The sequence below is a fragment of the Lontra canadensis genome, unplaced genomic scaffold, assembly GCF_010015895.1.
Source record: "Lontra canadensis isolate GAN:19392208 unplaced genomic scaffold, GSC_riverotter_1.0 scaffold10, whole genome shotgun sequence".
Taxonomy (NCBI): domain Eukaryota; kingdom Metazoa; phylum Chordata; class Mammalia; order Carnivora; family Mustelidae; genus Lontra; species Lontra canadensis.
Genome location: NW_022631004.1, coordinates 14,563,765 through 14,586,138, shown reverse-complemented (window position 1 = coordinate 14,586,138; position 22,374 = coordinate 14,563,765). Strand labels below are relative to the sequence as shown.

At 51.0% G+C, this 22,374-nt stretch overlaps 1 protein-coding gene across 3 annotated transcripts in view; it reads left to right on the top strand.

Moving 5' to 3' along the window:
• Positions 1-4,383: 4,383 nt before the first annotated feature.
• The window catches only part of SCARA5 (scavenger receptor class A member 5), a 118,607-nt gene continuing 100,616 nt past the window's right edge, over positions 4,384-22,374 (top strand). For 2 of the 3 annotated variants that reach the window (XM_032855682.1, XM_032855681.1), the window contains exons 1-2: positions 4,384-4,769; positions 8,838-8,955. In XM_032855682.1, the coding sequence (XP_032711573.1) occupies positions 4,716-4,769; positions 8,838-8,955 (172 nt within the window). In that variant the 5' untranslated portion in view covers positions 4,384-4,715. The remainder of the gene's footprint in view (positions 4,770-8,837; positions 8,956-22,374) is intronic. The other variant, XM_032855684.1, reaches the window with a different exon arrangement.

Here is a 22,374-nt window from a genome sequence, read left to right as displayed (position 1 = left end):
TCGCTCCCTCACATTTAGCTCTTATTGGCAGAGGGCAGGGGGTTGCTGTCTGGGGTGATTTCAGAAAAACAATAAGATGGAGAGTCAGAAGGCATACAAAATGTTATAAAGTCACAAAAGCCAAATTCTGATATCACTTTGTGTGCATAATAACCACTTTTTACCAAAACTATCTCCTTAAAAAGCCTTAAGTTGATGAGATTTATTGTATAATGAAACAGTAGTTACTTTGAAAAAAATAGGCAACTCCAAATTCTGGGTTTTGAGAAATGACATAGTTGTCACCAGGATATTCTGCAAAGCTGAACAATAGGAAAAGATGAACACTGGTTTGTGAACAATGGACAAAAACTGTTTTTTGAAATATTTATACTTCACATACATTGCATTAAAAACTAGAGAAAAAGAAAATTCTAAAGACAAAAATTAAGAATATATGTTTTGGGGATACCTGGGTGTCTCAGTCAGTTAAGCATCTGCCCTTGGCTCAGATCATGATCTCAAGGTCTGGGGATCGAGCACCACGTCTGGCTCTCTGCTCGGTGGGGAGCCTGCTTTTCCCTCACCCTCTGCCTCTAGCTCCCCTTGCCAGTGCTTGCTCTCTCTCTGTCCAATAAATAAATAAATTCTTTTTTTAAAAAAGAATATATGTTAAAAATATATATACATATGTATGTATATGTATATGTATATGTACATATATGTACATATGTTTTATGGAGAGGGCCACAAATCCTCAAACGAAGAAACAGCAATGTCACTAGACAGTCAAGTTTGTAGAGACCGAAAGCAGACTGGGGGCTGCCAGCGGCCAGGAGGTGGGGGAAACGGGGAGTTAGTGTTCAGTGGGTAGTTAGTTAGTGAGTAGTTAGTTCAGTTAGTGTAGTTCTGTAAGATGAAAAGAGTTCTGCAGTTGGGTGGGAGTGGTGTTTCTAAGCTGTACTCTTAAAATGGTTAGGGTGGTCTATTTTATGTCATGTGTACTTTAGTACAATTAAAAATTTTTAGAAATTAAAGAAATAGCAAATTAGAGTGAAGATATAACATAATAACATTTGTGTGCCCTGTGAGAAGAGGGAGTCACATAGAAAGAGCAGCAGCCTGGGTTTCAAGCTCTACCCAGAGTAAGACTCAGGCCCTGTGGCTCTTTGCCTTCATCTGAATTTTCTGTTCTCCAGCCACACAGACCTCTTGTCTGCCCCTCCAGAATGTCCGCTGTGTTTCCATACTGGGACCTTAGAACCGCCTTGTTCCCAGGACCTAGGATGCACTTTCCACAGATCTTCAGCCAACAAATATTTATTGAGCACTCAGTATGCACCAGCCACTGTTCCAGGCCTTTGGGAGGTGTAAATGAGCTGCCTTCATGGAGCTGATCTTCTAGAGACCATAAATAATACATTAGTCATCACTGACAAGCATAGCAAATTACATAGTAAGTTAAGTCAATGAGGGTGATGGAAAAGAAAAAGAAAGTGGAACAGGGTAAGGAGAATCAGCTGTGCTCAGGGGTAGACAGCAATTTGAAACTGGACCACTAGGTTTAGTTTCCCTGAGAATGTGATATTGGAGAAACAGTTGGAGGGATGCAAAGGAGTGAGACTTACAAACATCTGGGGGAGTCATTCCAGGCACATGGAACTGCCCACGGAAATCTACCAGGCAGAGATCGGTTGGTGTCCATGGAGAGGCACAGAGAGCAGGAATTACAGACTCCGACTTCAGGTAAAAAATATTAGAGTGAATAGGCCACTAGTCTGACTCTGACTGACTCTGACCCCTGGGCCAGATGCTGAAGGATGGGCTCTGGGTCTAATTCACGTTTGTAAGAAGATTTGGAATACCCTGCCTAAAGGTACACAACAGATGTTTGTTGAATGAATAATGGAATGTATGGAAGCATTCCTTGCAGATGTAGATGCTCTGGAGGTCAAGGACAGTTGTGGATTGGATGTTGTGTCCAGGAGCCCAGCATCGTGCCATTCAGGTTCAACACTGCTCAGTTCCTCCCTACTGAGACAGGGGATGATAACTCCCTCTCCACCCCCACCCTAGAAAGTCACTGGGTGACTTCAAATGAAATGACTTTCAAATGAAATCATTCAAAGACTGCAGGAAAAGTGAGCATATGGACTGTGTTCCGGTGGGCCTGACTGGCTTCTGCATCCAGAAGTCAGAAGTGTGTTCAACTCTCTTTCAGTGCAATCACATTTTCATAATACTTTCTGGGGGGAAAATGCCTATTATAAATGCCTTCTGTGACTGAATGGAAACAAACCATTTTTGGGGCCATTCTGATTTTAGGTGACAAGGAGGTGTCATTTGAGCTACCACCTGTCTGAAGGACTCTCAGCCATTAGAAAACTTGGCCTGCGGGTCATTCTTGTACTTCACTATCAAATGTGCCCTTGCTTGTTTGGGTGGTTGTACTCAGAGTAGACAAAAGATCGGAAACAGCCCAAATGCTCTTCAACAGGCTAATAAGCAAATTGTGGTCTATGGAATATTACTCAGTACAAAATAAAAATCAAAGAAGGAACCACTGTATATGCAACAACATGGACAAATCTTACCACTATAAGAAGTGCAGTGAACCAGAAACAAAAGTCAGAAATGGCCCTTTGCCTGAAGCTACAGGGTTTAAAAGGATAAGCTTTGCTCCTCCTGAAATGTTACAGTTTAACGTTTCTGTGCCTGCTTGTGGGTCTCATGGGCAGACACCAGACTCTGCCATTTGTGTATCATTGATTATCAGTGGTAAGGAGAGGCTCAGCCAATAGCCGGGACTGCATTTGGGTCCCCCTCCTGCCCTCCCTCCAAGCAAGGGCACACCAGTGTGGGAGTATTAAAAAGTATTCTTTGTTTTAGGTGAAGGAGGACATCACCAAGGTCTTACTAACCCATAGGCATTTCTTGCCAATATGCACATCCCCACATCAAAGATCCGTGGACAGAACGTGTTGAGCACAGTTCTAGCTGTTTTTAAGATTGCATTCCTAGGGATGTTTGTGAATTGATGGGTACCTAAAGGATACTTTTTCATGGTTAGGGCACGAAACATTGCCTAGGGCAGAACCTAGCTCTGGGGCTCTATGCTGTTTGACCTTGGACAAGTTACTAAGTGTCTCTGTCTCTACAAGTGGAAATAATAACAGGACCTACCTCACAGGGTTAATATATGGAAAGCCCTCTGAATGGCCTAGCACATGGTATAGACTTAAAGTGTTTTTCTTCCACTTCCTGCCTCTCCCTTTCCCCTACCCTTAGCCCCCTGCCTCTCCTCCTCCTCCTCCTGCCTGCTCCTCCATCTCATCCCCTAGCTATTTTATTATTATTTTATTATTATTACTACTCCTGTGTTTTCCCTCTGTGAAACGGAGCCTCAAATCAGAGCTGCCTCCCAAAGATGGTCGGAAGGTTCAGTCACTAAAAATGATGAGGACATTTCTGACTCAGTTGTGGGTTGGCAGCTACACTGTGGGGAAGGCTGAGCCTTGGCAAACTGCCCTCTTGTACGAGATCTGACCTTCTAGTATCGAGACTGAATTTTTAACCAATAAATGGGGAGGTGTCTTCGTGACCATAACCTTCAGAGCTCTATCCTCAGGGTGGGGAGGGGGGTGGTGATAGAAGGGAGCTGGGGGGGCGTGCCTTGTAAATTGACAGTGCTGGCCAGTGGCTCAAACTATTTTTGCAATTTTCCTGACACCTTTCCCTATCGCCACCCCAATCTGAATGTAATTACTCTCTTAACATTTTGGAGAGATTGCCTCTTGAAAATGTTTTCGGTCCTGCTTAGGTTTACAGTTATTTGTGCCTGAGGGCCCCCTCTTCCTGGATTGCAACCCCCTTGAGGTCAGGGAGCCCTTCTTACTCCTGGATCCCCAAGTCCTCATGCAGTGTCACTGCTCCCTAAGCTCTGGTTTTGTTACCAAGGTGCTTTGAGACTGTCTTTGCAGAGTTCCTGCAGCACTCACAGAACACTCTTCTGCAGAGCTCCCGTGTGGCCAGTCCGTGTCCTTTGCCGGTGGATGTGACCACAGAAAAATACATAAATTCATTCTAAGCCAAGTTTGGTGAATGAATTGAGCAATGCAAATTCGGTCCTTTAAATAAGTTTGTAAGACTGGTATCTTGCGTGGCTCCTGAGCCAGGTCTAGCTGCCATTCCTGTAGAAGCTTTCCAAAAATTCATCTGCGTCGGGTTTTAGGTGAGGAGTGCGGAGTCCGTAGTGGAGGAGGATTTCCCGGCTCTGGAGTGGGCGGGGAGGACGGCGGGGCTGCAATGCTGAGATTGGCCACCAGAGGGGGGATGTATTCCAGACCCCAGGGGAGCTTCCGCGACTGCTCCCAGAACTTTGTATTTATAAAGACCCGCGGCGGCCCAAGCAGCTGCAGTTCCCATCTCAGTCAGCATCTAGCACGGCCGCTGGTGCCTCCACAGAACACCTCCCGAGCGCTGCCTGTGGCTGACTGAGGCGAGGCACCAACAACACAGGGACTCCCCAACCACAGGCCTGACTCAGGCCCCAGGGTTGAGTCTTGCCTCCTGCCCTGACCCTCCTGGAGAAGTGACCCCTAAGACAAGTGACTGAGCACCGGGGCAGCCTCTTTCTATGCCTCCGTCTGGCTTTGGCTGGCTGTGGGGACGAGCTGTGCGGGGCTGCCTGGGTCTCAGTGCAGTGACAGCGGCCAGCTCTTCGGTCACCATGGGGAATGCCCGGAACTGAGCAGACCCGCGCTTCTGCGGCCTCCGCGGGGGGCGCTCAGGTGAGTCTTGGCACTAACTCTGTCCTGGCACCTGAGCCTAGTGTCCCAGAGGCAGGGTCCCCCAGCTGTGGGGGACCTGGATGTGGCCGTCGGGAGCAGGGTGCTACGTGCAGGCATCTCAGGATGTGCAGCCCGAGGTCGCAGCGGCAGGTGGGAAGGTTCCAGCTGTGGGCCTGTGGGGATGCAGCCGGTGTGAGCCTGGCTTTGCGGACGCTGTTGCTTTAGTGGCAACTCTACCTGGTCGGTGTCACATCTTGGAGCCTATGGCGGGAGCCGACTGTGCGGCTAAGTGTGTGAAGTGTGTGTGCATTGTGCATGCCACGGGTGGGACCTGTGAAGGGAGAGCTTAACATCTGCACCTTTCCAGCTTCGGGTTCTGATTTAGGGGAACTGTTAGAGGAGAGGGCCCCCTGATTTTTACTTGGTTTCAGTGAGTTTGAAGCTATGCCATTCAAAGAGAAGATGCGAGCCCAGCAGATTTAGATGCTGGAACCCAGACGCACTGTCTCTGCAGCAACAGGTGAGGCTCATGCCACCTTCAGCAGGAAGAATCAGTCGAACCCTTCTGCTGCCCCGAGAGTGACTTGCCCTGAGTAAGGGTCCAGATTTCGCTCTGGTCCGTATTCATGATTGTTGTTTGCAAAGGGAACCCCAAAGAGCACTGTTTCTGGGCCTGACTGGCAGGAGGGAAGCCTCAGGAACTTAGAGACCGCGCCCCTCTCCCCTCACTAACTACTTGGCAGGATCAGAAAATGCCAGGGTTGGGGGTGGGGGGGTGTTTCTCTCCGGACTCCCAGCTCCAACTTGCCGTGTACCCTTGCTCGTAAAGCCCTTCCCTGTGCACTATTCCACTGGAGGCTGGAAATAACTGAGTGGCTGGCAGATGCGCTTCTCCCCTTCACAGAGGTGATGACCTGAGGCTGAACGAGCTCAGCGGATTGGGCCAGGTTCCTGAGGAGTAGGAAGTGACTCCAGGACAAGACCCCGTATCCTCTGAGCACCCCGCCCACCCCACCCAGACCTGGTGGGGTGAAGCTATGGTTGTCTATGTAGCATCAAGGCATCCCTAAGAGGACAGTAAGGTGTCCCGTCCCTGGGGGAGGAAGGCCCCATCCTTTGACTTGAAACACAAAATTCCAAGCTCCTTGAGATTTCTCCTTATGTCACTTTGGCATCCATACCCTGCTCATGTTTCTACTGTCCTGGTCCCCTCCCTTCCTGCTCTTAGATCCTTTCCTTGGCCCCAGGGCTCCCACTGACCCTCTTCACTGCCTCGTTTGGAACCCCTAAAGGTGGCTCCTGAGAGGGACAAATACATGCTTTCTGGACGAAACAGCCCTGTGGCTGGGTCCGTGCCCTGGGTGGGACGCCTTTCCCTGGTGCCTCACCCTTGCCTGACATCATTGCCTCTTGCCTCTTGGGGCCTGGACTGGCTTATCTTTAAAGCAGAAGCAACACACTGACGCTCCCTGACCCCCTCACAGTGGTCCTGGGGGGCAGAGAGATCCGGATGACAATGGGGCATGAGCACACGCAAGGCGTACACATCGTCTCTATTATCACCACACTTGGCAGTGAGTTTGCACCTTGCTCGAGAGCACAAACTTGGCCCCAAAGGCAGTAAGACCAATGATCGAAGGGTTCAAATTCCTGCCCCTCATTTCCCAAGAAAGAAAAATAGCTCAAAATAAAACCTGGGGCAGACAGAACATTCTTAGGTTTCCTTCCCAAGTAACAAACATTAGCAGAGCTGGCCAAACACTTCCAATCTCATCTCACTCACATCTGGCCTCTGCTCGGCCCGGGGCCTCTCTTCTCAGCAGGCTCCCCAGGGCTCCTGCTCCACTAGCCCAGGGGTGGGGAGAGGGGTAGAGAAGGGGCCGCCCTATAGACACATTCCAGATAAGGAGCTGTGCATTCCAGCTGTGGCCCAGGGGCTGATCAGAAGAGGGGAAGGTGGAAATGAAGATGGGGCTAACCTGGCCCGAGCTCATCTCCACACCCCACCGCCAGCATGGCAGCACCCCACCGAGCAGACCTCTGGGCAGCAGTGCCTGTTGCCTTTGGCAGAGAGAGGATTATCGCTTGCAGAAGAGACACTGGCCTCCTGCTTTGCAGCTCCCCAGGCCAGAGGGAGGGGTGCAGCACTTAGTGCTTGTGAAACAAGGGAGGGTCCCCTGCAGCTTAGCAGCAGTGGAGTCGCTCAGGAGGCCCCACCTAGAGGCTCATAGTGGGTGGAGAACTTGGATGGAGCACGGGTGTTGGGAGGTTAGCAAACCGGACATAACTGCAGCACAGAGAAGCTGGGTGGGAGAGGTTTGGGGGCTCCCGGGAACCCCTGGGGCAGGGAGGGGAGATCCTGGCAGAGCTGCGAGCTCCCGCTGCCCCCGTCTCCTGCAGGCTGGAAGAAAAGGCCCACAGAGACTGTGAACACCCTGCCCGCCTCTGCGTGCGTGCGTGCGTGTGCGTGTGCACACCCCGTGCAGGCCAGGCGGCCTCTCCTTACTTGAAGAAGCCCCTGTCCGTCCTTCCTGGGCCATCGGAAGGACAGTTGTATGGCAGCTGGCCCGGTCCGACCTCTTCTCAGCCCTGAAGTCAGAGGTCTCTGGAGACAAACGTCAAGCCATGAAAATAAGGGGTTTAGGTTTGACTCTGCCTGCCAGAGCGGTTCAGCCAGCCTCCTCTTTGATTATCCCTGTTTACTGACACGATGCCAATGCCTCCTGTCCCACTGCCTCCGAAGAGGAACTGACTGGCTTCTCCCTTCAGGCATTGTGCACCCCCCACCCCCATGCCACCTGCTAGGTCCCTGTCATCTTTTCTCAAGCGATAGACCCCTGGCTCAGCTCTCTGGGCCTCAGAGTTGAATTTGCTCCACACCAGTCCTGGGACCCATTCATCCTCCCAGCAGCTTTTATCTTCCAAAGAATTTGCTCTTAAAAATGGATTTTTGGTTCAATATCCAGAGAGTCCAAGAGCATCAGGACCAAAGGTCAAGCTAAACTTATGGCTGGAACGGAGCTGAAATTAGAAAGTAATTTGTCAAATCACTGAGCTTATATGAAAAAAAAAAGAGAGTAGTAAGTGTTTTATGTTAAATAAACACTTTTTAATTTGTCTCCCAAAGTAGGTTTTTCTTATTACACAAAGAATGCAAACACATTGGAGAAAACCCAGAATATCCAGCAAACAAAAATAAGCACAAAATCCCCACAATCCCCACCAGTCTTCTGATACAGAACAACCTGGAGCATCTCCAAATGTAATCTTTCTTGTCACGTACTCAGGACACATGTATATATTACAAAATGGGATGGCATTGTATACACTCCGGAAATGGTGCTGGTTTACTTCAAATCGGATGCCTTTTTCCCAAGTCAGTGGGTACATTCCTAGAACACTATGGGATAGACTCTGAGCCCCAGTGACCTGGCTTCAGGAGCCCATGAAGACTCTGGCCCCTCCCCTGGTCTCAGGCTGCCCAGGTCTTGGTGTCCGGGGCACTCCACCAAGGCCGCCTGCTCCTCAGGCTTGCCTGGGAGATGAATCCCTGCTGCGGTCCCACTGCAGCAGCTCCAGCACCCCAAAGTGGGAGCAGCACCCCAGCTCCTTTGGAACATGCCAGCCTGGTCAGCACATTTGCAACACAGAGCAGGAGCCCAAGTCTTTCTAATGTGCTCAAATTTCTAGAGACTAGGAGATCACTCCACTGGGGTCAAGAGGCCCCTCCAGGCCCTACCGAGCATGGCCCTCATGGCCCCTCTGGCTCAGGTTCTGGCCCCAACCAAGGGCTGTTGAAACGAATGGATGGATCCAGTGATCAGAAATTAAGTGGGTGCTTAATAAATGCTTCCCAAGCACCGAGGAAGCTGGGCGGAGACTTGGGATCCCGAGGACCTGGTAGATGGTACCCGTCCATGAGGGACTACTGGTGTTCAGGCTCAGAATCTTGGGGATGGGTGCCTTGTTCGGTGAGTTCATTTCTGTCTGCCTATAGTTTATTCTCTCTCTCCCGGCCCCCTTCCTCCCTCTCCTCTCCCTTCTCTGTCCCTCCTGCTGCTGCTGCAGATCAGAATGGAGAACAAAGCCATGTACCTGCACACGGTGAGCGACCGGGACACCAACTCCATCTTTGAGGAGCCCTTTGACGGCAGGAGCCTGTCCAAGCTGAACCTGTGTGAGGACGGTGAGTGCATCTGGCTTTGTCTTACTGCATGCCCTGCCCTGCCCCCATACCCAAACCTGTCATTGCCCGAGGGCAGCAATGACTCCCCCCTCCCCCCGCCTTGCAAGTCAAATACTTCCTCTGTGGAAATTCATGCTTTGAAATGTCTTTTAATTGACACATCTCTACATATCTATGTGACCTGCAAGATGTGTATCCATTTCACAGGTGAGCTGGTGGGGCTGGTGTTTAAGGATCGTACAGCCCGTCAGTAACAGAGGCATTCCAGCACTGAGTCTCCTGACTCCTAGGGCAGGCTTTTTGCCTCTTTGCCTTCCTCTCCTCTGAGTGGGTCAGGCTGGGGTCAGGCAAAGGCATCTGAGCTAGCGAGCACAGACCTCAGGTGAGGAGCCCCCAATCCACTTCCCAAAGCATCTGTGAGGAGAGAACATACCTCGTCAAGGTGCTCAGCCTCCCTCTAGGTCTGAGGCTCCAGATCAGGCCCGCAGGAGGGAGTTCCCCATGCAGTGACCCACTGCATCTGTGGGAAATGGTTATTTGCTAAAACTGAAAATTCAACGGATGCTTCCTCCAAAGGAGCCCAAAGCACCTTGCCAACAGACAGAATCCTGTATACCGAGGACCAAGCTTGACACTTAGTGGGTGCTTAATGAATGCTTGCTACATCAATAGACACACTCCTTTTTGCAGTGAGCACAGGGGAGGACAGCATTGTTCCCACTTCAAAGCTAAATAGAATGAAGTTTACAGAAGAGTCTCATAAAGACTTACGGCCAATTAGGTAGAGACAAGCTGTCATAGAGTTCTCCAGAGAAATGGAACCAAGGGGATATATATGTACATACAAAGTTTTATTATGAGGAATTGGCTTACATGCTTATGGAAGCTGAGGAGCCTCACGCTCTCCCAACTTCAGACTGGAGACCCAGGAAAGTGGGCGGTATAATTTGATCTGTGTCAGAAAGCCCGAGAACCAGAGGAGCGAATGGTGTAAACTGCAGTTTGAGGGCTGGAGAAGATGAGAGGCTATGTCCCAACTCTGTGGGCAGGCAGGAGGCAAAAAGCAAATTGCTCTGCCTTTTGCTCTCTAAAGGCCCTCAACTGATTGGATGCGGCCCACTCCCACTGGGGAGGGCAATCTGCTCTACTGAGCCCACCAAATCAAATGCTGATTGAATCTGGGAACACCCAGAAATGATGTTTCACCTGGCCCCTGTAACCAGTCGAGCTGACAGGAATTAACCACTATGCAGGCCTTTGTTCAAGGCTCTTTCAAACACCATGTTTTCTCTCCACTCTGCTAGCTGCCTTTGTCTCAAAATTACTCAAAGACAGAAACACCTCCCCATCCTGCTGTAACTGTGTCTGTCCTCCTAAAAGGCACCAAGTGCTGGAAGGGAAGTTGGGTAGCTCAGAGATGCAGGGATTAGGGACAGTCTCAGCAGGGAGAGGAGACAAGCTTTGAGCTCCTGACCGATAAGCCCCCACAATCTGCCCTAGTAGACTGCCCACCACTGTAGCTCTTCTTTTGAATTCCGTTCAACAAACATATTTTGAGGATCTTCAATGTGTCAAGCCACAGGTGGGGTGCCAAGGATGCTCCAAAGTGAAATCGAACCATCCTTGCCCTCCAAGGGCTATGATCTCAGCGGAAGGGACTGGCCTGGGGACAACTACCCATAACATAAAGTAGGCAAAAATATGTGTCAGCATGGTAGTCCCCCCTTTATCTGTGGTTTTGCTTTCCACAGTCTGTTCTCCACACCAAACTGTGGTCTGGAAGCAGATGACCCTCCTTCTGACCTATTATCAGAAGGCCAGCCACAGCCTAATGCCATCACGGTGCCTTGTGTCATTCACCTCACTTCATCTAATCACATAGCCATTTTAGCCTCATCACAAGAAGATGGGTGAGTGCGGTGTAATAAGATATACTGACGGAGAAAGAGACCACAGTCACATAACTTATTACAGCATACTCTTACGAATGTTCTATTTATTATTAGTTATTGTTGTGAATCTCCTGCTATGCCTGATCTGGAAATTAAACTTTATCACAGTGTGTGTAAATAGGAAAAAAACAGAATACATACAGGGTTTGGTACTCGTGGTGGTTTCGGGCATCCACTGGGAGTCTCGGGAGTATCCCCCATGGATAAGGAGGGCACTTGGGTACTGAAGTTAGGAGAAGTCTTTCCAGAAAAGGCTTTAAAGACTGAACACAATTTTGTAACAGAAGAGGAGGGTGGGGAAGGGAGCCACCAGCTGTGTCACATCAAGCCAGGTCAATGTTTCTGTCAGGTTCCTGTCTTCTGGGAAGGCTGGGTCGCTGGCCAGTGCTCAGCACTCCCCCATCGGCATAGACCAAGCTGGCTTTCGTATCCTTGATCCTGCCTACTCCCTACCAGCCCCTCAGGAAAGAGGACTGGCTTGGCAAGGAAGAACTGGGGTACAGCACGGTGGGGGAGTCTGGAGGACTATTAGGGCCAGCCTGGGGTGCCAGTTGGGGCAGGGCAGGGAGAGGCCAAGGGTTTGAAGCATCACCAGGCCTCATACCCCTTACATCATCCTTGCTCTTTTTCTGCACCCCAGATTTAAAAAGACCATTTGGACCAGAAGGGCTGAAAATAATAGTAGTCTCAGCGATTGTGCTTTCCAGGCCCCCCAGGGCAGAGATCCCATCAGAGAACAGTTTTAGAGCCCTGCCAGTAAGAATCCTCAGGGGTCTCCTGAGGCCCGGCACTCCTGAAATACGGACACAAGTTGGAAGATGAGAGGTGGAAGCTGACTCACCCCTCCAGGGCCGTGTGACCTGACTGGGTCACATCCCTCTCTGGACCTCAGTATCCTCATCTGCCAAATGGGGGCAGGGCAGAGGGGAGGTCTCTGTGAGGTTCTGTCCAGTTCTAGAATTCTGTGTGTCGAAACAGATCTGGTCATTGCATTCAGGGTGTGGTCCTTTGAAAACTTAAATCAGAACGTGATGCTGCCCTGAGAAAGCTCACAAAACATCCCCCCTCAATGAGAGTAATAACCCAGGTGCTAACAGTAGCCAAGGAGGCTGCGGACATTCACCTTGACCCTGCTGGCATACTCACCTGGGGCCTGTGCTCCCTGGAAGGTTGCTCTTCCACCTCCTTCCAGTCTTTGCTCAAATATCACCTTCCCCATCAGGTTTCCTGTCCCCTTGCACTCCCGGCCCTTGCTTCTCTTTTTCCTTTCTCCCACAGTCCTATTCCCCCGCTAACACACTATGTAATTCTTATTTTATTATGTTTATATTCATTGTCTGTTCCTTGAGAGAAGAATATAGGCTTGACAAAAGCAGGCACCTCTGTTTTGCTGACTGATGGCTCTTAAGCCTGGCACATAGTAGGTGCTTACTAATTCTTGATTGGGTGAATGAATGGCAGAATGAATGGACATTGGGTTCTTGAAATCTAAAGGTGACAAAACAAATACATCCTAAGCCTGATCTCAAAATTGTCTGGTCTCCCCCACTCTTCAGTGATCTGGCCTCCAGGCATGGGGATGGGGGGTCGGTGTGAGGAACCCAGAGAGACCCCAGTGTTGAGATGAAATCAGCCACCTAAGCTCATGGGTTTCTGGTTTGACATTCCCCCTCTTCCCTTTCATTTCTAAGAGGAAACCAGTAAGCTCTGACTTGGGGAAATTCAAGCCAGATTTGATCTGTTTCCCCAGGATTTTGTTCTTTGATCCTCATCTCTGGAGAGTGTAACTGGAGAGGGAGGCTGATTGGAAAGCAGAGGGGGGCAGAGATGGGGAAAGGGAGGGAGGCCCAAGCTGCCTCATGGGCCCTGAGTAGATTTAAACAGTAACGTCTGGTAGGACTTGCAGGGCTCTGAGTCCCTTCCAGGATTTTCCCCTTAAAGGAAAGAGGTGAGTGTCTCCTCTTAGCCCTGGGGTTATTAGGATCTGCGGAAGCGAAGTAGCAAAAATGCAGCCCCGATATTAAGGTGTGACTCAGACTTGAATGCAGGTGGGACTTTAAAGACATTAGGGCCTCAACTTGTTATTTCAGGGGTAATACACTGAGAAGCCCCATCCCCTCCTCTACCTCCCCCCTTTCTTAACTTGTCTTCTCTTTCCCTCCCACCCTGTCTTTATCTCTCCCCTTCTTTCCCCTTAGCAGGTGAGAAGAGAAGGGGAGGGGCTGTTACCTGCGTTGGTTCCTCTGTCCCCTCCCTAAGAGGCGGTCTGGCCCAGTTCCCGAATTGTGCATTGCCATACCCTTCAGGCCCACAGTCCCTGCTTCCCCATGTCTAGGGACCTCTCCCCTCTCTGCACCCCTTGTTGGGCCATGTCTCAGGACCCTGCCTGCTCCCTTGGGTCTGAGCTGTCAGCCTCCCCATCGGAGCCCCCCTGTTGACAGACAAGCCCCAAGGGCAGGGCAGCACCCCCCCCCCCCCACTGTGCCACCCCAGGGGAATAGCTTCCCTTCCACCTGTCTCCCTGGAATTGCATGGAAGGGCTGATGGCAGAATGCGACCTCCAGGGTCCCCTCGCCCAGCCTCCCGTGACCTCCACGACCACTTCTACCTCCCTGTGAACAGAAACCCAAAAGGGGGCCAGCTGGACCTGCTTGCCCCTCTCCCCTCTTCCCTCTGCTCTCACCTTCCCCGGTGGTGCGGCCTTTCCTTTCCTTTCCTGCCTGCCTAGCTGTAGGCCTCCTCTGTCTGGCGCCAGGAGGCGGAGAAGGCGGAGGGCGCGTGTGGGTGGTGTTTGGCCCAGCCTGGCTCCTCCACGGCCCTTCTTGAGGGCCAGAGAGAGGTGTTAGTGTCAGAAAAATATTGTAGTCATGCTCACCCCGTGGCCTCAGACACTCCACCACGCTCGCGGCGTCATCAGGCGGCCGCAAATGGGAGGCTCGCGGAGGTAATGAGTTACACATGATCCTGGCCTCGCCCAGACGCCTGCAGCCAGGCTGCTCGCAGAGTGGAGGGCCAGAGGCCCCCATGCCGGCGTTCCTTCCCCCATGAAATTCAATTATTCTCCTCGGGGAACCCCCTCATCTGCCTTCTCACCAATCAGATAGCCCTGGTGCATCTTGGCTCGGCTTAGCGCTGGCGGGAAGCCGCCCAGGGGCAGGGGTGGGTTTCCTAGGCGGGTCTGGCTAGGGCCTCGGCTGCGGAGGGTCACCGCCTTCTACAGGTTGGAGAGTCCCGCGGCGGAGCAGGAGGAGAGCCGAGGTATTAACTGGTGCAGCGATGCCAGGCTTTATCTATCCGTGTTCCCCCGGGGGCGGCCAGGCTGGGTCTAGATGCTGGGTCTCTCTTGCCCAAACGGGCTGTCCCTCTGTAAGATGGGGAACGGCCTGGGGAGGTGACAGGCGTGTGGACATTGCAGTTTGGCCGGTCTGGGCTCAGTGCAAGGGTGTCTTGTGTTTTGCTCCCCACTCCTTCATTCCCCTAGGCCACCATTCACCCGGCGCTCTGCCTCGCTGGTTTGGCCATTGGGGAGCAGCCCCGGCAGGAGGTGGAAAGATGGAAGGCAGGGAGGGCGGAATATTTATTCCCCCAGGGCCTGCCTTAAGGGGTCATCTTGGGCTGCCAGTGTCCCTCCACCCAAGGTCACTGCCCTGTATCAGCCACCCTCTCCATACGGTTTTCTCCTTCCAGGGTCCAGCAGCTCTTCCCCTCCTTGACTGTGGGGGCTGGGGTGGTCGCATCCAGAGGGCACCGCTCTAGCCATGGTGGGCATTTCACACCCTGGCCACACTTTGCACACATTCCTTGATTAAATCCTGTAAAGTGTCTTATTTTGACTGGGCCATCTGTTTCACTGGGGCCTTGACTTTCTAATCCTCAGTGTCCCCTCTACAAAATGGGAATGTTACCTCATGAGAGCTGTGGGAGAATCAGGTGACATAACCCACATAAAGCACCTTGTGCACAAGAGACTCAAGATACACATTTCACTTCCCTGCCCTTTGGGGAGTCCCCTGTAAATCCTGGGGAAGTGAGGAGGAAGGAGAGCGGAAGAGGAGGTCAGGAGCAACTGCGGTCCCCCCCCGCCCCCAGGGTCTCCCGGAGACACCCACGTTACTTCTTAGGGTGTCTTAAGGCTGGTTCTTACCTTCTGCTGAAGAAAGCACAGTTTTGGTTAGTGGGATCCCTAGTGAAGCCTAGATTTTCGGGGAAATCGAACAAAGTCTTTTCGTCCTGGTCCCCAGCTAGTAGAATTGGTAGGCAATGTTCTGGACCCTGAGGGCTGCTGCTTCTGGGGCATGTGTGAGTCTATCCATTCCCCATCCTGATCAGAGGCAGGAGGCTCCCAAGGGCCTTCCTGAGGTTTGCCACCAGAAGAATCAAGGGATGAGTTTCATTGTCCCTGGGTGGAGGCTGGTGTCTTGTGGAGGGAAGAGTGAGAGGAGCCCAGAGGCCCCAAGGGCTCCTTCCGATATTAGGGGGCCATGCAGCGTTACTCTAGGGAGTGAGGGCAGGGAGGATGGCTCTGAGGGGAATGGTGCTGACCTGACCCCTGGCCTGACACACTCCGGAGTGGGGGTGCTGAGAGGAGGTCTGTGTGTCAGCAGCACCACATGTGGGAAGGAAGCTGCACAGTGTGCCCTGAGTAAGGGTGCTGACCGGGCATGGCGATTCCTCATCACATCACCCACTTTTCCCCACCCAGAGACCCTGCTCAGGTGGTTCTTGGCCTTCATTCCCTTGCTCATTCATTCATTCACTCATTCGTTTTTTTTTAATCCTCATCTTTCAATAAGAAAGGTGCTCTGCAGGCCCCCTACAGGGGCTTTGTCCTGGCTACATGCAGGGAGAGGGGCCAGGAGGCATAAGACATGACCCTGTCCTGTGTCATTGCACTGTCACTGTGGTTAGTCTGTCCCCTGCTCCTCCCCCCCCGCCCCCATGGTAGACCAGCAAGACATCGATCCATAAGCAAAGTGTACTTACCTAGAGATGATCCGGTGGGAAAGACACTCAGGGTTTGGACCACGTGGTTGGTACAGAGCAGATACAGTTTCACTTGTCCCAGGCATCCTAGTCCAAACTTAACATCCTTAATGATCTTGTCTTTGCGGGGATGGCATTGCATGATGGTGAAACCCCACACCCCAAATCCACAGGCTGAATTCCAACCCCACCTCTGTTGCATGCTGGTGGAAAACCCCACGCCTGTCCTTAGCCTCAGCTTCCCCTCCTCTAGACCGTGAGATAATAGCCCCCAACCCAGGGTTATTGTAAGGGCTACCTGAGTAACTCCACATCAGGTCCTTTCAACAATACCTGATATATATGGAGCCCTCCATCCATGTTTGATCGTAGGAGAAGTATGGTTGCATCCCTCTATTTTTCTGCTTCTGCCCTGGGGTCTGCCCAAGGCACCCTCCTTCCTCCACATTCTGTGTTCTCAGTCTCTAGGACAGTCAGCTTCATTCCCACCTTGTTCCCAAGTTTATCTGGTATTGCTTCCTGGTGTCAGACAATAAACGGCATGGCTGCTGCCCCTTGAGTCTAGAAGCCCCAGCTTCTCTCTTTCTCTTTCCCAGGCCCCCATGGTCCTTGTCAGCCCTTCCATTCACACTGTACTGCAGCTGTGTCCACTTGAGTCCTTCTGGACCATAAGCCCCTTGAGTGCAAATGCTGTCTGCTTTGAATTCATCTTAATATGCCCAACATGAACACCTAGACACAAGACACCATAGACACAGGACGCCCAGCACTGTGTCTTGTGTATGGCAGGCACTGTTGCTTGTTGAATGAATGCATGCATCCCTGTTCACCAAATCCGTAAGTACCAGATGAAGGAATGCTTAAAGAGGTGAGTTTAGGACAAAAGCAACAGTGACTTCATTTATCCTAAGATGGCAGGTTTTATGGTACTGCTGGTGCATGCGGAAATAAAAGGTCATGGTTCCTGCCCTCAAGGGGCTTAAAGTCCCCTGAAGACACAGGCATGTAGACCAGTCCTGCATTATAATTTGATTCATGCTCTAATGGAATTGGGTGCAAAGTGTAGATAGAGGGGAGAAGAAGGGGCCCTAAGTAGGCCCAGGGGAGGAAGGAAAGCGTCCTGCGAGGATAGCCGCTGGAGTGAAATATGGAAGGGCAGAGAAAGGGCAGAGAAGGGTTACCCAGTCAAAGAAGGTAGCACAGAGCTCAGGCTGAGGAAGGACAGTGGTGGGAGGTCCTGGACATTCATTTTTTTGAGCTCTGCTAGGCCAGGCACTGCTCTGAGCATTTGACATGTATGAGTTCATCTGATCCTTACGTCAACCAGTGAGATGAGTCCCATTATTATAGCCAAGTGATACATGGGGAAAGCAAGGCTCAGAGACCTGGTAACTTGCCTGAGCTCACAGTTAGGAGGGACTGGTGTCTTTGTTCACTGGGGCTGCCATGGCAGTCCCGCACAGACCAGGTGGTGTATGAACCACACATTTCTCACTCTGGAGGTGAGAGGTCCAAGTTGAAGGCACAGGCAGATTCCATGTCTGGTGAAGACCCTGTTAGATAGCCTCTACATGGATGACCATCTTCTTAGTGTCCTCATGTAGTGGGCGAGGAGAGGGAGCCCTCTGGGGTCTCTTCTATAAGAGCCCTGATCCCATTCAGGAGGACTTGACCCTCATGACCTGATCCCCTCCCACAGGCCTTTCCTCCAAGTATCATCATGTTGGTTGCAACAGATGAATTTGGGGGGATACAAACATTCAGTGTATAGCAATTGGAATCAGGATTAACTGAATCTACCACCCACACTCTTAATTATATTGAAGCTAAAGCCGTGGAAGGTCTTCTGTCGATCCATAGGAATTTGGGTCTCTAGAGGCAGTAGGAAGCCAGCGAAGGGTTTCAAAAAAATGAAAGGAGGTCTGATCTTCATTTTTAAATGGTCACTCTAGCTGCAGGAGGACATTCGATTTTTCCAGTGTTACCTCTGCTGAGCCATTTCGGTGGGTGGGGGAAGAAGCCAAGGTGCAGTGGATTAAGTCTGGATTGAAAGAGAGAGTGAAGACCCAGTGCAGACTCTGCTTTCCCAGTGCCTGGCCCGGAGGTGGGGGAAAGACTCAGCTGGGTGGTAGTGGGGAGTGTCAGGTAGAGTCAGGTCAGATAATCTAGGTGAGAAATTCTGTGCCTCCGTAGTGGTGAAAGCAGTGGAGGAGGGGAGAGGCTATGCAGTGTTTAGATTAGTGCTGACAGATGGACAGTGTGTGGGAAACGAGAGGAGGTCCAGGGAAGGGGCTCTGCGGAGCGCCATGCTGAAAGGCCTGAGAACTCAGGAGATGAGGGGGCAGCAAAGGAGGCTGAAAAGGAACAGCTAATGAAAGAATCACATGAGTGTTGAGCCCTGGAAATGCAACCAAGTAGAAGTGTGACCAACGGTGCCAGTGTTGCTGAAAGGTCAAATTGGAGGAGCACTGAGCATCGGCCATTAGACTGAGCCATTGGAGATCCGTGGTGACCTGATGTATCAGTCAGCTTGGGCCGCGTAACAAACGGCCACAGACTGCATGGCTTTAACAACAGCCATTGATTTTCTCACGGTTCTGGGCACTGGAAGTCTAAGACCATGGTACAGGCAGGGTCGGTTCCTCTGGAGCCTCTCTCCTTGACTTGCAGTTGTCTCCCTTGTTGGTGTGTCCTCTTGTGGTCTTTTCTCTGTGCACACATGCTCTTGGTGTCTCTTTGTGTGTCTGCCTTTCTTCTTATAAGAACACCCGGCAAATTGGATCAGGGGCCAACCTAACAGCCTCATTTTAACATAATCTCTTTAAAGACCCTATCTCCAAATACAGTCACATTCTGAGGCAGTAGGGGCGAGGGTTTTAACACAGGAGTTTGGGGAGGACACCATTCAGCCCCTTATACCTGGCAAGAGCGATTCTGGCAAAGTTAGATGGGAGGAGGCTGAATGGAGTGGGTTCGGGACAGAACAGGAAGAGAACGGAATGCAATGTGTACTTGCGATTCTTCCAAGAAGTTCTGCTGTGCAAGACGACAGAGAAGTGGAGGGGAATGGAGATCAAGAATGCGTTTTGTTTTATTTTAAGATGGAAGAAGTAGTATGGTTTATGCGACGGAGTGATGCTCTGCAGAGAGAAACACTGGCTAAGTAGATGTGCTGGAATCATATCCTTGAGAAAGTATGAGAAGGAATCTGATGTGAGTCAGGGGTTGGCTCAGGCAAGAGCACACACGGTTCAACTACAGTGACAAAAGGGAAGGCAGAGTGCTAGGGCCTGGACCCGGGTCAATGGTTATGGTATGGGGAGAGTTTAAAGAAAGCTTTCTTCTCATTGCTTCTGTTTTCTTAACTGGGAGAGCAAAAGTGAAGATGGAGGAGGAGGCATGAGACAGGTGTCTGGGGATGAGCATGTGGTTGGCCTAGGAAGAGGTAGCAAGCCCGCTGGTTAGTATCAGAGCCCACTTGGGTCTAATGGCCACAACCTTAAAGTCAGCCCAGTAAGCCTGGCGGTGTGGTTTTCTGTTTCCAGCTATGCTCAGCTATGTGAAAGGCAGGGCAGAACCAGAGAGTTAGCTCTAATCAGATTTAGTTTTGCCAAGGATGCCAGAAAGAGGTCAAGAGATTGAAGGTGTGTCTAGCAAGCAAATAACACAAATCATGAAATGTAAGTGGGAAAAAGAGGGAAGGAAGGACTGAGGGGGGAGATGGAGGAGGGGGGGGGGGGGCAGGCAGTAGGGTCCAGGTGAAGTCAGGGAGTGCCAGAGTCAGAGTTCTTGAGGGAGCCCCCCTCAGGAAGACAAGAGAGGTGGTAATAATGTGGGACATTTGAAATGGAGATTAAGAAAGAGTTTCAATTATTGACAAAACCAGTAGAAATGAAATGTGAGCCCCATATGCAATTTAAAACTTTCTAGTAGTGGCATAGAAATGTGGAGACACAGATGAAAATAATTTAGATACATTAATACATTTTATTTGCTCTAATATATCCAAAATATTATCATTTTGATATGTAATCACTATAAAAAAACGATTGAAGTATTTCTATTTTTTTTCCCATGCTGAGCCTTCACAATCCACTGTGTATTTTGCATTTCAAGCCCGGCTCAGTTTGGCCCACATTTCAAATGTGTCAAGGCAGAGGTTGAAATCAAGAGAGGAAAGGAGGTCAGGAGGAGTTTGAAATGGAGACTGAGAGAGAGAGTGAGAGCAGAGAGGGGAGGGGTGAGCTGATGTCCCTTAGTAACAAGAAGAAGTGTGCAGTTGTGACCTGAGAGTCCAAGATGGGGGGGAGAGAACGTTCTGGAAATAGTAGTGAGGAGCAAAGAAAAACACCTATTGCACCCTTAGGCCAGTTGTATGAGAATAGGAGGGAGAAAGCCACACTTGGGAAGGCAAAGGAAATAGGTTTCAATTAGAACAAAAAGAAGGAAGTGAAATAAATATTCAAAGCAGAAGTTGACATTAGAGATTTTTTTAGAGGACAGGCTGGGAGGTCCAAGGGCTGCCCCAAGGGAAGAATTCAGTATCTGGGCAGAGAAATGGCCAAAGGAGGATAAACAAGGATGTTTGGGGATTTGCGTGGGTGATGGGGAGGCCGGAGGGTTCTGGGGCTTCTGTGGGGCTGCTGGAAGTCAGGACCCAGGACTCGGTGAGACTGGTCATGCTGGTTTCAGCAGAAACGGTTGGTGAGGCTGTGTTTGTAGGAGGGGTCTTGCCAGGAGCGCACAGAGTCCTAGGGCAACCTCTCTGCCCACCAGGGTGGCATGTGGACAGGGTTGGGGAGCCTGGTCCTACTGCCTCAGCAGCTCTGGAGTTCATTTTGCTCTTGTGAAGGTGAGGAAGCCAGGGGAGGCCCGGGAGGGGTTGGGGCTGGTAGCAGGATGGTGAGAAGTGATCATAATGGAGGGATTATATGGGGGCTCCCCCTGGGTGGGCATGTGGCACAGGCAGGCCCTGTGCTCGGAACCTCAGTATATTGTCTCCTTTCAACCTCAGTACATATTATTATCCCCAGTTTGTGGATGAGAAGGTGAAGTCTTAGATGAGGTCAACTGCCCAAGGTTACCCAGGCAGTCAGAGGCAGAGCCTAATTCAAATACACCCGGCTATGGTCCTTAAACCCCACCCTCTGTGCAGCTCAACCCTTCCCTCCCTGCCCGGACTTGGGGCCCCTGTATGATCACTGCTGGTGGCAGTGAGGGCTAGGAGCGTGGGTTCTTGGAGTTTAAGGTTTCAGAGGTGGAGACATTCTGGAGGATGACGAAGCCAGGGTGGGGCCGTGGGAATAAATGGCAGCGATGCAGGAGACAGATGGAATGAATTATTCCAAGAGGTGACGTTGGCAGGAAATAGATAAAGTGCAAGTAGGCTTGGACTAGAGCACAGGGACAGGGTCTTAAATGGCTTCAGAGGGAAGCCTGGGACACAAACCTCAAAGCAGACACGAACCTCTCAGGTCAAAGAAGTGCCTTGTCCTCCCCAGCGCCCCTGCCCCTACTACCTTGTGGGACTTCTGGCCTGGAGTCTAACTGTCATATGCAGATTCCGCCGTGGGGTTTGGAAGATATAAACACAGCTGTGAGGATGGGGCCCCGGCTGCAGACGTGGTTGCTGGTTAACGTGAGGCTCACAGAGCTGCTGGGGGGGAGGGGGCATGTGATGGTCCCAGCCTCTGCACAGTGTCCCCAAGTCTCTGTGCTCCTCGGCCTTCCCACTTCCTGCTTTCAGCTTGAGATCCATTCAAGTCAAGAAACCCAAGATGTTCCAAGCGCCCACACAGAAGCCTTGTATTTAGAAAGTGCGGTTAAGAGAGGAGGATGCAGGAAGGGGTCTGGCTGCTGGCCTCTCCCGACCCTGGGTTGTGGGCTAGTTTCTATCATCTACCTGTTACCTTGGGGAGCACAGGGAATCTAACTGATGGACTAGGAAAAGAACATACCAGAGATCCAAAGGGGATAGATGGCAGCCATCGGCTCAGCAGGGGCAGACTGAAGCGAGTTACTAAGGGCAAAGGAAACTGAGGACAGGCTTTCCTGATGAGCGCCATACACCCCAGTTTGCACGAACGGTCTTGGTTTATGCCCGCTGTCCCTCCCCCCCTTTTTTTTCTTAACATATATTATTTGCTTCAGGGTACAGGTCTGTGAATCATCAGTCTTATACAATTCACAGCACTCACCATAGCACATACCCTCCCCAATGTCCATCACCCAGCCACCCTATCCCTCCCCGCCACCCTCAGTAACCTTCGGTTGGATTCCTGAGATCAAGAGTCTCTTACAGTTTGTCTCCCTCCCCCAGTCCCATCTTATTTCATTTTTACCCTCTCTACCCCTTATGACCCCCTGCCCTGCCTCTCAAATTCCTTGTATCAGAGAGATCATATGATAATTGTCTTTATCTGGTTGATTTATTCCACTTAGCATAATCGCTTCTAGTTCCACCCATGTCATTGCAAATGACAAG